This window comes from Callionymus lyra, chromosome 3, assembly GCF_982586985.1.
Source record: "Callionymus lyra chromosome 3, fCalLyr1.hap1.1, whole genome shotgun sequence".
In the NCBI taxonomy this organism is placed as follows: Eukaryota; Metazoa; Chordata; class Actinopteri; order Syngnathiformes; family Callionymidae; genus Callionymus; species Callionymus lyra.
The window spans coordinates 7,625,676-7,637,804 of NC_141820.1; the positions used below are offsets into that span (position 1 = coordinate 7,625,676).

The 12,129-nt window shown below is 39.0% G+C and overlaps 2 protein-coding genes across 2 annotated transcripts; both read left to right on the forward strand.

The window, feature by feature from the left end:
* Positions 1-474: 474 nt before the first annotated feature.
* Positions 475-4,864, forward strand: mrpl53 (mitochondrial ribosomal protein L53). Its single transcript, XM_087785660.1, has 3 exons — positions 475-586; positions 2,875-2,987; positions 4,709-4,864. The coding sequence occupies exons 1-3, from the start codon at positions 492-494 to the stop codon at positions 4,813-4,815; spliced, it is 315 nt and encodes a 104-aa protein (XP_087641786.1). The 5' UTR covers positions 475-491; the 3' UTR covers positions 4,816-4,864.
* Positions 4,865-6,117: 1,253 nt separating this feature from the next.
* Positions 6,118-7,982, forward strand: fabp4a (fatty acid binding protein 4a). Its single transcript, XM_087786304.1, has 4 exons — positions 6,118-6,241; positions 6,316-6,491; positions 6,563-6,664; positions 7,782-7,982. The coding sequence occupies exons 1-4, from the start codon at positions 6,169-6,171 to the stop codon at positions 7,833-7,835; spliced, it is 405 nt and encodes a 134-aa protein (XP_087642430.1). The 5' UTR covers positions 6,118-6,168; the 3' UTR covers positions 7,836-7,982.
* Positions 7,983-12,129: the final 4,147 nt, after the last annotated feature.

Sequence of the window (12,129 nt, forward strand, 5' to 3'; positions counted from 1 at the left end):
AATAAATCGATAACGTGCTGTTGAATATCGATACGGTGTCGTGAATAAAACATATTAAGATATTAAATCCTTTTACTTTTTGTCTAGAATCACCATTATTTAATTCTCTCTTCTTTTTACTGAAATGTTTCCTCATTTTCACGTCAGCGAAAGTGTTATCGGTAAAAGAGAAGTTACACAGAAGAATTCTAGGTTTTTATTGATCATTTAAAATAAAAGTTTAAACCAAAAAAACGATTTTAATTAGAATAAAAGTTATATTTAAAGAAACACGAAAGGTCAACTGGATAATAAAGTGAATTGTTTCTTTAAATATAACTTTCATTTGAATAAACTCGTCCATCATCGTTAACTTCCGTTTGTTTTCGACAAAAGTGGGAGGAAACCCGAGTTCCCGCCACACTCGATCTGACAGCGTCCTCTTGTGCTCAGCACCGGAAGCGCGCCCCAGTAGTGACGCAGCGTGACGTCACTCCGTCGCAGGAAGAAACATGGCGGCGTCCAGCAAAGGGTCCCTGATCCTGAAGGCGGTGAAGAAGATCGCGGTTCAGTTCTGTCCCTTCGAGTCTAACGTCAGATCCACGCGGTAAAACACGTGTGTTTTGTGTGTTTGATTTTGTGTTGTGTTGAGCTTCTCTGAAGATGTGAAAGTGTGTTTTTAGAGGAACAAACGTAGCGTGTTTTCTTTTCGGTGTTTGTTTCCTACGTGTTTTCTTTTTAAACTGATGAACATGTTTGTTAAAACCATGTTGTTACAAAGGATTTATAACTTTTTTACATCGTTCTTTATCAGAATCAGTCTCGTGTGTCTGCAGTGGTCAGTGGCTGCTGTTCATGAAGACATTGAACCAGTAGTTTGAGCTTCATTTACCAATTTACGTTTGTTAGTATAAATCTGTCACGAATCTTGATAAATATCAGCGTCAACGGTACGATGTAGAGTGATAGTGTAGGATATATGTGTAGTATTGTGTAGTACTTGACTCTGGTGTTGTGATAGTGTAGTAACAAGTATATATGTGTAGTATTGTCTAGTACTTGACTCTGGTGTTGTGATAGTGTAGTAACAAGTATATATGTGTAGTATTGTCCAGTACTTGACTCTGGTGTTGTAGTATTTACAGACCACATGACTCTTGATGAAGTCGTAACTACTTTCATTTGTTTTCAAACCAAAATATGTCCAAACATCAGCTTTAAAAGCTGCTGGAGTCACTGTATCCTCTCGTCCTCAGTTGTACCTGCTTTCATTGGTTTTCAAACCAAAATATGTCCAAACATTAGCTTTAAAAGCTGCTGGACTCACTGTATCCTCTCGTTCTCGGTCTTCACTGTATCCTCTTGTCCTCAGTCTTTAATGTATCCTCTCGCCCTCAGTCATCACCAGGATCTTGAGGGCATAAAAGATCTATGATAAAAAATTAATTATGATTTGAAAGCCAAAAAAAAGATGCTGTGCAATAATGGGTCCAATATTGTGATACTGTAGTAGAAAGGATACATTTGTAATATTGTTAAGTACTTGACTCTGGTGTTGTGATAGTGTAGTAACAAGGATATACTGTATGTGTAGTATTGTCGAGTACTTGACTCTGGTATTGTGATAGTGTAGTAACAAGTATATATGTGTAGTATTGTCCAGTACTTGACTCTGGTGTTGTAGTATTTACAGACCACATGACTCTTGACGAAGTCGTAACTGCTTTCATTTGTTTTGAAACCAAAATATGTTCAAACATCAGCTTCAAAAGCTGCTGGAGTCACTGTATCCTCTCGTCCTCAGTTGTACCTGCTTTCATTGGTTTTCAAACCAAAATATGTCCAAACATTAGCTTTAAAAGCTGCTGGACTCACTGTATCCTCTCGTTCTCGGTCTTCACTGTATCCTCTTGTCCTCAGTCTTTAATGTATCCTCTCGCCCTCAGTCATCACCAGGATCTTGAGGGCATAAAAGATCTATGATAAAAAATTAATTATGATTTGAAAGCCAAAAAAAAGATGCTGTGCAATAATGGGTCCAATATTGTGATACTGTAGTAGAAAGGATACATTTGTAATATTGTTAAGTACTTGACTCTGGTGTTGTGATAGTGTAGTAACAAGGATATACTGTATGTGTAGTATTGTCGAGTACTTGACTCTGGTATTGTGATAGTGTAGTAACAAGTATATATGTGTAGTATTGTCCAGTACTTGACTCTGGTGTTGTAGTATTTACAGACCACATGACTCTTGACGAAGTCGTAACTGCTTTCATTTGTTTTGAAACCAAAATATGTTCAAACATCAGCTTCAAAAGCTGCTGGACTCTGGACTGTATCCTCTCGTCCTCAGTCGTCGCTAGGATTTCATTCTTCCTTTAACCGAGGATGTAATGACTGCTACTGCCATCTAGAGGCCCGATATCTAACTGCAACACAAAAATTAGAAAACGCTGTGAATATATGTTCATTTTAAATAAAAACACAAATTATTTTATACAAAAAGCATTTACGACAACAGAACTACGATGAAAACAAAATTTGACTTTAAGTGAAAAATCATATTAGTTACAATTGCGATATTTAAGTGTGTAAATATTTTCTCACACACCTACTTTGTAATAACGATAAAAACTCTATTAATTCTCGATTTCTTTTTTTTCCTATCGGGTGGAGGCCATAGGGCAGACCTGAGACGTACTAGTGGGATCAGATTTCTTTGTTGACCTTTCACGACATGTCAGATTATGATTTGATCAAACACAAGGAGATTCGTGTTCGTGTTGCTATGGTGACGTATAAACATGTCGGTCATTAACACGAGAAATTCAATGTGAAGGTTTTTTTTCCAGTCTCTTAAAAAACTCACTCTTGGTTTTTTTCTCCGATGCAGGGATTTCCTGTCTTTGGTCGGGTCAGAGAAGGTCAAGTCCACCAACATGAACTGTGAGGTCGTCACCATGGTGAAGCACGACCAGTCGGAACCGGTCATCGACGTGACCTTCGGTACGTTTGATTACAGTTGAAAATTGTTGGATTATAGTTGAAAATTGTTTGATTATAGTTGGAAATTGTTTGATTATAGTTGAAAATTGTTTGATTATAGTTGAAAATTGTTTGATTATAGTTGAAAATTGTTTGATTACAGTTGAAAATTGTTTGATTATAGTTGAAAATTGTTTGATTACAGTTGAAAATTGTTTGATTACAGTTGAAAATTGTTTGATTATAGTTGAAAATTGTTTGATTTTAGTTGAAAATTGTTTGATTAAAGTTGAAAATTGTTTGATTTTAGTTGAAAATTGTTTGATTACAGTTGAAAATTGTTGGATTATAGTTGAAAATTGTTTGATTATAGTTGAAAATTGTTTGATTACAGTTGAAAATTGTTTGATTACAGTTGAAAATTGTTTGATTATAGTTGAAAATTGTTTGATTAAAGTTGAAAATTGTTTGATTTTAGTTGAAAATTGTTTGATTATAGTTGAAAATTGTTTGATTAAAGTTGAAAATTGTTTGATTATAGTTGAAAATTGTTTGATTATAGTTGAAAATTGTTTGATTACAGTTGAAAATTGTTTGATTATAGTTTAAAAAAAAAAAGGATTTATAGTTGAACATTTTTTTATTATAGTTGAAACATTTTGATTAAATATGTATTATTTATGTATATATTTATATATGTATACTGCTACTCCTTTGTGTTGCATCATAGGTAGTTGTACTTACTTGGACTTAACTCGTAGTTCTCATGAGGCCCATCAAACCAAAAAACGGCTACATAAGTAATGACTGCCACCTAGTGGACTGCTGGTATAACAACACTCGGTTTGTTACATTTAAATAACCTTTTTAATATACACCATATTTCAATAATAATATTAGCTATACTACTATACACTATACTACCACTAGCTTAGCTCAGTTTATCTCAACTAAAAGTGACACTGATCCGAGTGGATTTTGTCGTTGTCGAGAAAGTTTGTCTAATAAAGTTTAATTCAAATTGAAACAATATGACTGCTTTTGTTGGTGTTATGTCGCGGCGCTGACGTTGGTTTGATAGCAGGAAACGAGTGATAAAAGTAAAGTGTTTTCGGTGTATTTGCAAAATAAAACGGTATTTGCAGATTTAACCTTCTCTTCACTTAACGTTTCATTTAATCATCTTCCAATCAACCAAATTAGCTGTTTTGATTGACACACAGCTTTTCCAATCGGATCTCTTAGTGCTCCCACTGAATGGGCGGAGCTTATGACAAAAGCAGCCCATTGGTTCACTGGGTCACATTGATTAGGTTAATATATTTATGAATTTAATGTTTTTAACTTATTTCTCTGCTTCCAAAGCATGTTTTACTTTTATTATAGATGTGTTTTTGGTTTATTTATTTAGTGTAAAATAAAATAATTCCATTTTTTATTTACATTAACATACAAATATTCAGTTTGTTTATTTTTGCCTTGTAATTAAACTCATGGCCACCAGATGGCAGCATTATTCACTTCTTCACGCAGCCAAAGGAAGAATAATATCTTATTAAGTCCTAGTGATGACTGAGGACGAGAGGATGCTGTGACTCCAGCAGCTTTTAAAGATAAATATCGCTGAGATTTTATTTTGTGTCGCGACATCTTCAGTCGTCTGTGAGCGTGGTGTCGATAAAGTTGTACGGGAAAGTCAAACGCTCATTTCAAGGTCATTGTTCGACCATCTTGTCTTCCAGTGGACGGCGAGCGGCTGGTGATGAAAGGCGCCAACTTGACCACGGCGGAGATGATGAAGGCGTTCGTGACTCACTGCGAGAGCAAAGACCCTCAAAGCAAAGCCTGACGTCGGTGGTTTGTTCGTGTGACCATGTTTAATAAAAACCATGTTCTGACGTCGTCTCGTCCTGTTGATTTCAAAACCTCTTCTTGAGCGAGACATGGTTTTGAAACTGATGACTTCAGCATTTTTTCAAGTGGACATTTTTTCAAGCCCCGACCTTTGACCCCGACAAGCTCTGATCTGAGTGTGAGACATCTGTGGCGACTGGATGAGGAGGAGGAGGAAGACACGGGTCACATGCGAGCGTGAAGCAATGAAAGAAGAAATGATTCTTCATATCTCCGTCTGTTGGTTGTTGCAATCATGGTGGGTTCATTGAGGTCGAAGGTCGACCAGTTGGTTCATTGAGGTCGAAGGTCGACCAGTTGGTTCTTCATCTGCAAATATGACTTTTAAACACGAGTCTGTCGAGAGCAAACATTCATGTTTGACTGTTTAGAAAAATCATTGATTTATTGAATCAACTTCATTTTTAGATGTTTGAACACATGAACTAGTTTTAGCATCAAAGTATTTATACAGTTAAGAATTGTTTGATTACAGTTGAAAATTGTTGGATTAAAGTTGAAAATTGTTGGATTAAAGTTGAAAATTGTTGGATTTTAGTTAAATTGTTTGGTTATAGTTGAAAATTGTTTGATTTTAGTTGAAAATTGTTTAATTATAGTTAAAAATTGATTGATTATAGATGAAAATTGTTTAATTATAGTTAAAAATAGTTTGATTATAGTTAAAAATTGTTTGGTTATAGTTGAAAATTGTTTGATTATAGTTGAAAATTGTTTAATTATAGTTAAAAATTGTTTGATTATAGATGAAAATTGTTTGATTATAGTTGAAAATTGTTTGATTATAGTTGAAAATTAAAAACTAACCTTTCATGGTTGTTTACAAATGAAAGTGATTTTAAAGATAAGAAAAGAAAAATAAACTCACTTTAAAAAAATGAATTCAATTAATGATGTTTCTAATTATAAGTTTATTTCACCTGCTCCTAAATATATGACACATATTATTATAAATCCCAGGCTTTAAAAATGGTATTTAAAAAATAAAGTTTGATGTGAAGTCACTGACCTTCAACCCAGAGAAGGAAGAATCGATTCTTTGATGTTGAAACACAGATGTTACAATATTACTTCAATAGTACTGCAATATTTCATACCCAAAGGTCGCACCTCGTCTGACTCTCAGGAAAGGGGCGTGGCCTCTCGAACATCCCGGGCTCTGATTGGTTCCCTCGCGCGTCTGGCCCCGGCGCTGTCCCCCTTTAAGAAGTCCTCCCGGACCCGGGCGAGGTTCTGATCCTCTCTGGTCTCCCCGCTGGACTCTAGACCCTCACACACCTGCGCAAACATGGTCGACAAGTTCGTCGGGACGTGGAAGATGCTCTCCAGCGAGAACTTCGACGACTACATGAAAGCCATCGGTGGGTCCGACCCGTGACCCCCGCCCACTCCTCTAACTAACCTGTGTCCCCCCCCCCCCTCACTCACTGCGCAGGCGTGGGCTTCGCCATCCGACAGGTGGGCAACCGGACCAAACCCAACCTGGTGGTGAGCGTGGACGCGCAGGGCGCGGTGACCCTGAAGAGCCAGAGCACCTTCAAGACCACCGAGGTCAAGTTCCGGCTCGGGGAGGCGTTCGAGGAGACCACCGCCGACGACAGGAAGACCACGGTCCGGGTCCAGAGGGGGGTTCGAGGGAGGTGGACCCGCGCGTCTATAAACTCTTGTCTCTTCGCCACCAGACCGTCTTCAGCCTGGAGGACCAGAAGCTGGTGCAGAAGCAGACCTGGGACGGGAAGGAGACCAGCATCGAGAGGGAGGTCACGGACGGGAAGCTCGTGGCGGTGAGACCTACAAAGACACTGTTTCTTTTGGTGCTGAGGCTGTTATTAAAGTGAGAGAAAACTGAAGATTCATCCCTCGTTAAACCAACAAGTGTAGTAAAAACTACGTACTTTACTTTTAAATAAAGGATTAAATGAGAATCGCGTTAAGATTAAACATTATAATTGTTTTTTAAACAACTATAATTATATAACTATAATTATATAAATATAATTATATAACCTTACACGAATGTCTAATAAAATAGAGCTTTAAATAAAATAACGAACCACAAATTGTATGTATTAAACTAGAATTAAACATTATAATTGTTTTTTAAATAAGTAAAGGTCTAATAAAATAGAGCTTCACATAAAATAATAAACCTTAAATCTTATATATTTAACTAGAATTAAACATCATTTCTTAACACAGACTGAGTTGAAGTGAAACCTGAGGGCCACACTCGGTCCTTTGACTGCAGTTATGAGGACAGAAATCATGTAAAATGTAACTTTATTTCTATTATTCATCACTAGTTTTTTTTTTATTTTAGGACTTTTTGTATCGATTTTTGACATTAATTTGAGTATTTATTGCCCTTAAAAAATGATTTAAGTTAATATAAAAAAAATGTTGGGGGGAAAATCAAGTGCTTTTTAACAAAAAAGGTAATATGGCTAACAATTTTATCTTGTTTTTATTTTTATTATTCATTAATTGTAAATAAATATGACTGTTTTTTTGTGTGTATTAATTTACCCTTAAATAGAGTGAAAATTAAAATGAAAAACTGGAAAAAAGTAAAAGTTAATAAATTACATAAAATAATAATTGAGTTTATACTTTTCCCTCCTTTATTTCTGTGAGCAACAGCAAGAAATGTGGCTCCTGAGGAAAAACAATCAAAAGTATTTGATGTAAAATAATCTTATATTTTAGTGAAGTTAGAATGAAATACAAGAGGTGAGAAAATGTAGCAACATTTTAAAAGTGAAATGTATTTATTTAAATATTTATATTTTAATATCTGTATAGTAAGTTCTTTTCATGACGATAACAGAAAGTGTTAAATAAAAACACATTCAAGTAATTATTATACAGACATAAGTCATTGAAGGTGTTTTCTCTCCACAGAAATGCATCATGGGAGACGTGGTGGCCGTGAGGACGTACGTCAAAGACGCATGATTTCTTCAAACTCAGTTTCATGAGCGAGAAAACATCAAACTTCACAGACGCCTTTTTCTTTATTTTACCATCAATTCAAATGTTTTACCGTAATACCTGTTTTATTTTCAACTTTTTTATTTGAATTAAAGACATTTGTGAAATCTCTGTTTTTCTGTTTTTTCACTGCTTGTTGTTGAGAAGTTTGTGAGAAGAACCTTTTTTTTAATGCAACACGTACAGTATGTGTCCATCCATCCATCCATCCATCCATCCATCCATCCATCCATCCATCCATCCATCCATCCATCCATCCACCCATTCATATCTCCATCCATCCATCCATCCATCCATCCATCCATCCATCCATCCATCCATCCATCCATCCATCCATCCATCCATCCATCCATCCATCCATCCATCCATCCATCCATCCATCCATCCATCCATCCATCCATCCATCCATCCATCCATCCATCCATCCATCCATCCATCCATCCATCCATCCATCCATCCATCCATCCATCCATCCATCCATCCATCCATCCATCCATCCATCCATCCACCCATTCATATCTCCATCCATCCATCCATCCATCCATCCATCCATCCATCCATCCATCCATCCATCCATCCATCATCCATCCATCCATCCATCCATCCATCCATCCATCCATCCATCCATCCATCCATCCACCCATTCATATCTCCATCCATCCATCCATCCATCCATCCATCCATCCATCCATCCATCCATCCATCCATCCATCCATCCATCCATCCATCCATCCATCCATCCATCCATCCATCCATCCATCCATCCATCCATCCATCCATCCACCCGTTCATATCTCCATCCATCCATCCATCCATCCATCCATCCATCCATCCATCCATCCATCCATCCATCCATCCATCCATCCATCCATCCATCCATCCATCCATATAAACATCCATCCATATATCATCCATCCATATATCCATCCATTCATATATCCATCCATTTATATATACATCCATCCATATATCCATTCAATCATTTATATATCCATCCATCCATCCATCCATCCATCCATCCATCCATCCATCCATCCATCCATCCATCCATCCATCCATCCATCCATCCATCCATCCATCCATCCATCCATCCATCCATCCATCCATCCATCCATCCATCCATCCATCCATCCATCCATCCATATAAGTTAACCAGTGATGTGTTCATGTGTAGTATCTCTAGCCTTCTAACATCTTTGCCAAGAAACGATGATGATCGGAATCTTTGAATTTAAGATCCCATGATTGAGACTCTTCTGGATTAGTGCACTTGAGACAGGCTTTCTTATCTATAATCCAATGTTTTCTGTAGCTCCTCCCACGGACAGAACCTCTGACCGCTGCTTTAAAATAGTGACCAAAGATTGATCAAGAGTCTCACAGTCAGCAGACCATGTTGCAGAATGAACGCTCTAGTGGAAACACCCGGCTGGACATGAAGGAGGTCGTTTTCCTCACTTTGAACTCCGGTTCCTCTGGGTGTATTTTCAACTAACTACTGACCCCGGAGCCATTTTCCTACACAGTTCTAGACGAGGTCCGGTCATTTGTGCTGCTAAAGAGATGAGATCTGTGTTGGCAGGGACTCGCTCAGGAATGCGAACACTGCAGAAGTATCACGCCGAGGGGTCAACGAGGAAATGTTCTCCCCTCCTCTTCCAGTTTGGAGGTCAAAGATTTCCAGTCGCTCATGTCCTGGAAACTGCTTGAACACGGAGAACCTGGTTAGCCGTCAAAAAGTTTACCCCACCCTTTGGCAAGCGGTCAAAAGTGTCGGGATCGGAGCAGAATGGGATTGTTTCGGACGACGACGGCGAGTTTCCCGCGGCAGGAAACGGGAGACGATAGCGCTGATTAGACGTAATGGTTAAAACAGGTCAAACTGTGACTTGAACAATGGTAAACAGCATGTCAGGTTTTGGAGACCAGGAGACCAGGAGGTCAGGAGGGCGTTGTTCATACTGGCCCGATACGTTGTAGGTAGCGTCCAACTCTCAGTGGAATCAAAGGGTCTTTATCCGTCCTGCACAGTTGCACCAGTGTCCAACTGTGCCTTTGTGGTGTCAGGCCTCTTCCTACATTCCCTTCAGCACTTACAATAGGGTTCCCACACAAAATATGACTAAACTATGAGGGTTCAATAGAACTGGGTATTGTGTAGCAGTCACTCAGGTGTCGAGTCGCTCTGATTAGGATTGTGACAGGAAAGATCCGGCTTCCCAGGGTGCTTCGGTACAATACGCCCTCAGCTGATGAACCACGGGTCGATCAAGCCGTTGTGTATCCCGAGGTCAGCCTTAGTTGCCCAGCTATGGCAGGTGACCCCGATCTCCCGGCCATGCTGTCTGTGGGACTGTCCCCTGACTCCAACTTCTCTCAGGAGCTCTGCTGTTGTGTTGGCAACAAAGCCCTTACAGTCGCCTCCACAGGGCACACTTTTATCTTCTGGCCTCTGGTCTCTTGCCTCAGCAAGTTGGAATACTTTTTCTTGGACTCTTTATTGGCCTCCTCCCATAGATCTGTCAGATCCATGATGTCGGCAAGCTGCGAGGAGGTTGACCAGAGGAGGAGGTCTGGAGATCTTGAAGGGCTGTTGAGGGGCTACGAGGGTGATATTCTCCAAACCTTGACTTGGACCCAATGCATGAAGCAAGGGACTGTGTCACCTCGAATAGATCATCGGCTTGATTTCCAAACTAGCACTCTGCGACTAGATAGGTGGTAGTTGCAGTCTGAGGGAGATTGCTCAACTGTAGAAAAAATAATAGTTGCAGTTCATCTTACCTCTTGAAATGTTCTTTGATTTGTACTCCATCTAGACCCAATATTTCACAGAGGAGGACCATGAGTGAAAACCAGCCAGGGCCAAATGTGAACAGCCCAAGAATTCCAAACATAAAAGCTTCTTTATCTTCTTCCAGTCGAACACAAAAAGGAGAATTTTCTCACAGACGGACTGCAAAGACTCTTTCCTCCTGTGGTCATTCGACTCATCGTCTTCAAAAGCCTGTTGTCCCTGAAGAAGTTTTGTGTACTTTACATTCTCTGATCTAATAATACCGTTAATAGACTCTTGGAATCTACTTAAAGGTTGCCAAAGAACACCTCTGGACTTCCATCTTCAAACCTTTATTCAATTTTCTTCCTCATGCCCCGTCTTTGCAAACGGTATTATTTTTACAATCGTCGTAACTGTGATGGTAGCACCAACTCCAGTTGTTGTACTTGAAGTCTACATCTACACAAACAGACGCACACAGTTTAGGGAAGTCCCACTGAGCACGCACTGCAAGAGTGAACCAAAATGTCAGTCACATGATCTTTGACCGACTCGGCAAGTTGCCAAAAAAATCCCAAACGCCCCTTTGGACCACGTTGAGGGTATTTCATACGAGGAAGCACAATCCTCTTGAAACACACACTTTCACCCACAACTACACACACAAAGCGTCACTTTTGAAAACTTGACTCATTTCTCCGCGAGCATAACAAGGAGATAGACTTACAGGTGCGAGTTCTTGTTTTCGAACCGACGTCTCCGGGTGTGTTTGGACAGCAGCAGGAGACCAGGAGGAGCTTCACCTTCATCCCGAGACATCTTGATCCAATCAACGTCATCTTTACGTCTACCTCGTGTCACCGAAGAGAAGATTCATCTTGATACTGTGTACATGTACTTAATGTGTTCAGTCCAAACGTGAGAAGGTCTCTGGGAACTCTGGTTTCATCCCAATGTTTCAAATACATAAAGGTATCTGTTTGTCTCCTGTCATGAAGTGAAAACCTGGTCGTGGCTCAGAGATGTCATGTTTTTCCATGTTATGTCCTAATAAATCATCAGAAAATTTTACATCTCCCCCTAATTTCTTCTCTTGGCCCCTGTTTAGATGAGACTCATTCCAACTGTATCCAATATATTTTCATTTGCCTCAAATGTCGGCGCCAAATTCAAGTTCTAACGTTTGAATTCGTCTTCCAAAGTGGGAAAGTTTGGTAACAACATTCATCGAAAATGCTCCAAAAGTTGACATTGTTTTCATTGATGTTGTCGGTTCTTATGTGTACGTTTGATTTAAAGTCTCTGTCGTGGATGAATGGACAGATCATTGAGAGGAGAATATTTATGTACAGCTTAAAGGTCGACTAATGTCAAACTCAACTCTCATGTAGTAAATGTTCTTCTCTCCAAGATGCAGTAAGTTCCTCATCATGACCATGTTTTACACTTATTACTTTATAAAGTTGCTCTGAAATCTGG

What these genes read in the sequence shown, in the direction of transcription:
- mrpl53 (XM_087785660.1), top strand. Translation starts at nt 492, where the DNA reads ATGGCGGCGTCCAGCAAAGGGTCCCTGATCCTGAAGGCGGTGAAGAAG. An exon ending in TCTAACGTCAGATCCACGCG is followed by an intron (nt 587 to 2,874) that starts GTAAAACACGTG and finishes TCTCCGATGCAG; the next exon opens with GGATTTCCTGTCTTTGGTCG. An exon ending in GGTCATCGACGTGACCTTCG is followed by an intron (nt 2,988 to 4,708) that starts GTACGTTTGATT and finishes CTTGTCTTCCAG; the next exon opens with TGGACGGCGAGCGGCTGGTG.
- fabp4a (XM_087786304.1), top strand. Translation starts at nt 6,169, where the DNA reads ATGGTCGACAAGTTCGTCGGGACGTGGAAGATGCTCTCCAGCGAGAAC. An exon ending in CGACTACATGAAAGCCATCG is followed by an intron (nt 6,242 to 6,315) that starts GTGGGTCCGACC and finishes CTCACTGCGCAG; the next exon opens with GCGTGGGCTTCGCCATCCGA. An exon ending in CGGACGGGAAGCTCGTGGCG is followed by an intron (nt 6,665 to 7,781) that starts GTGAGACCTACA and finishes TTCTCTCCACAG; the next exon opens with AAATGCATCATGGGAGACGT.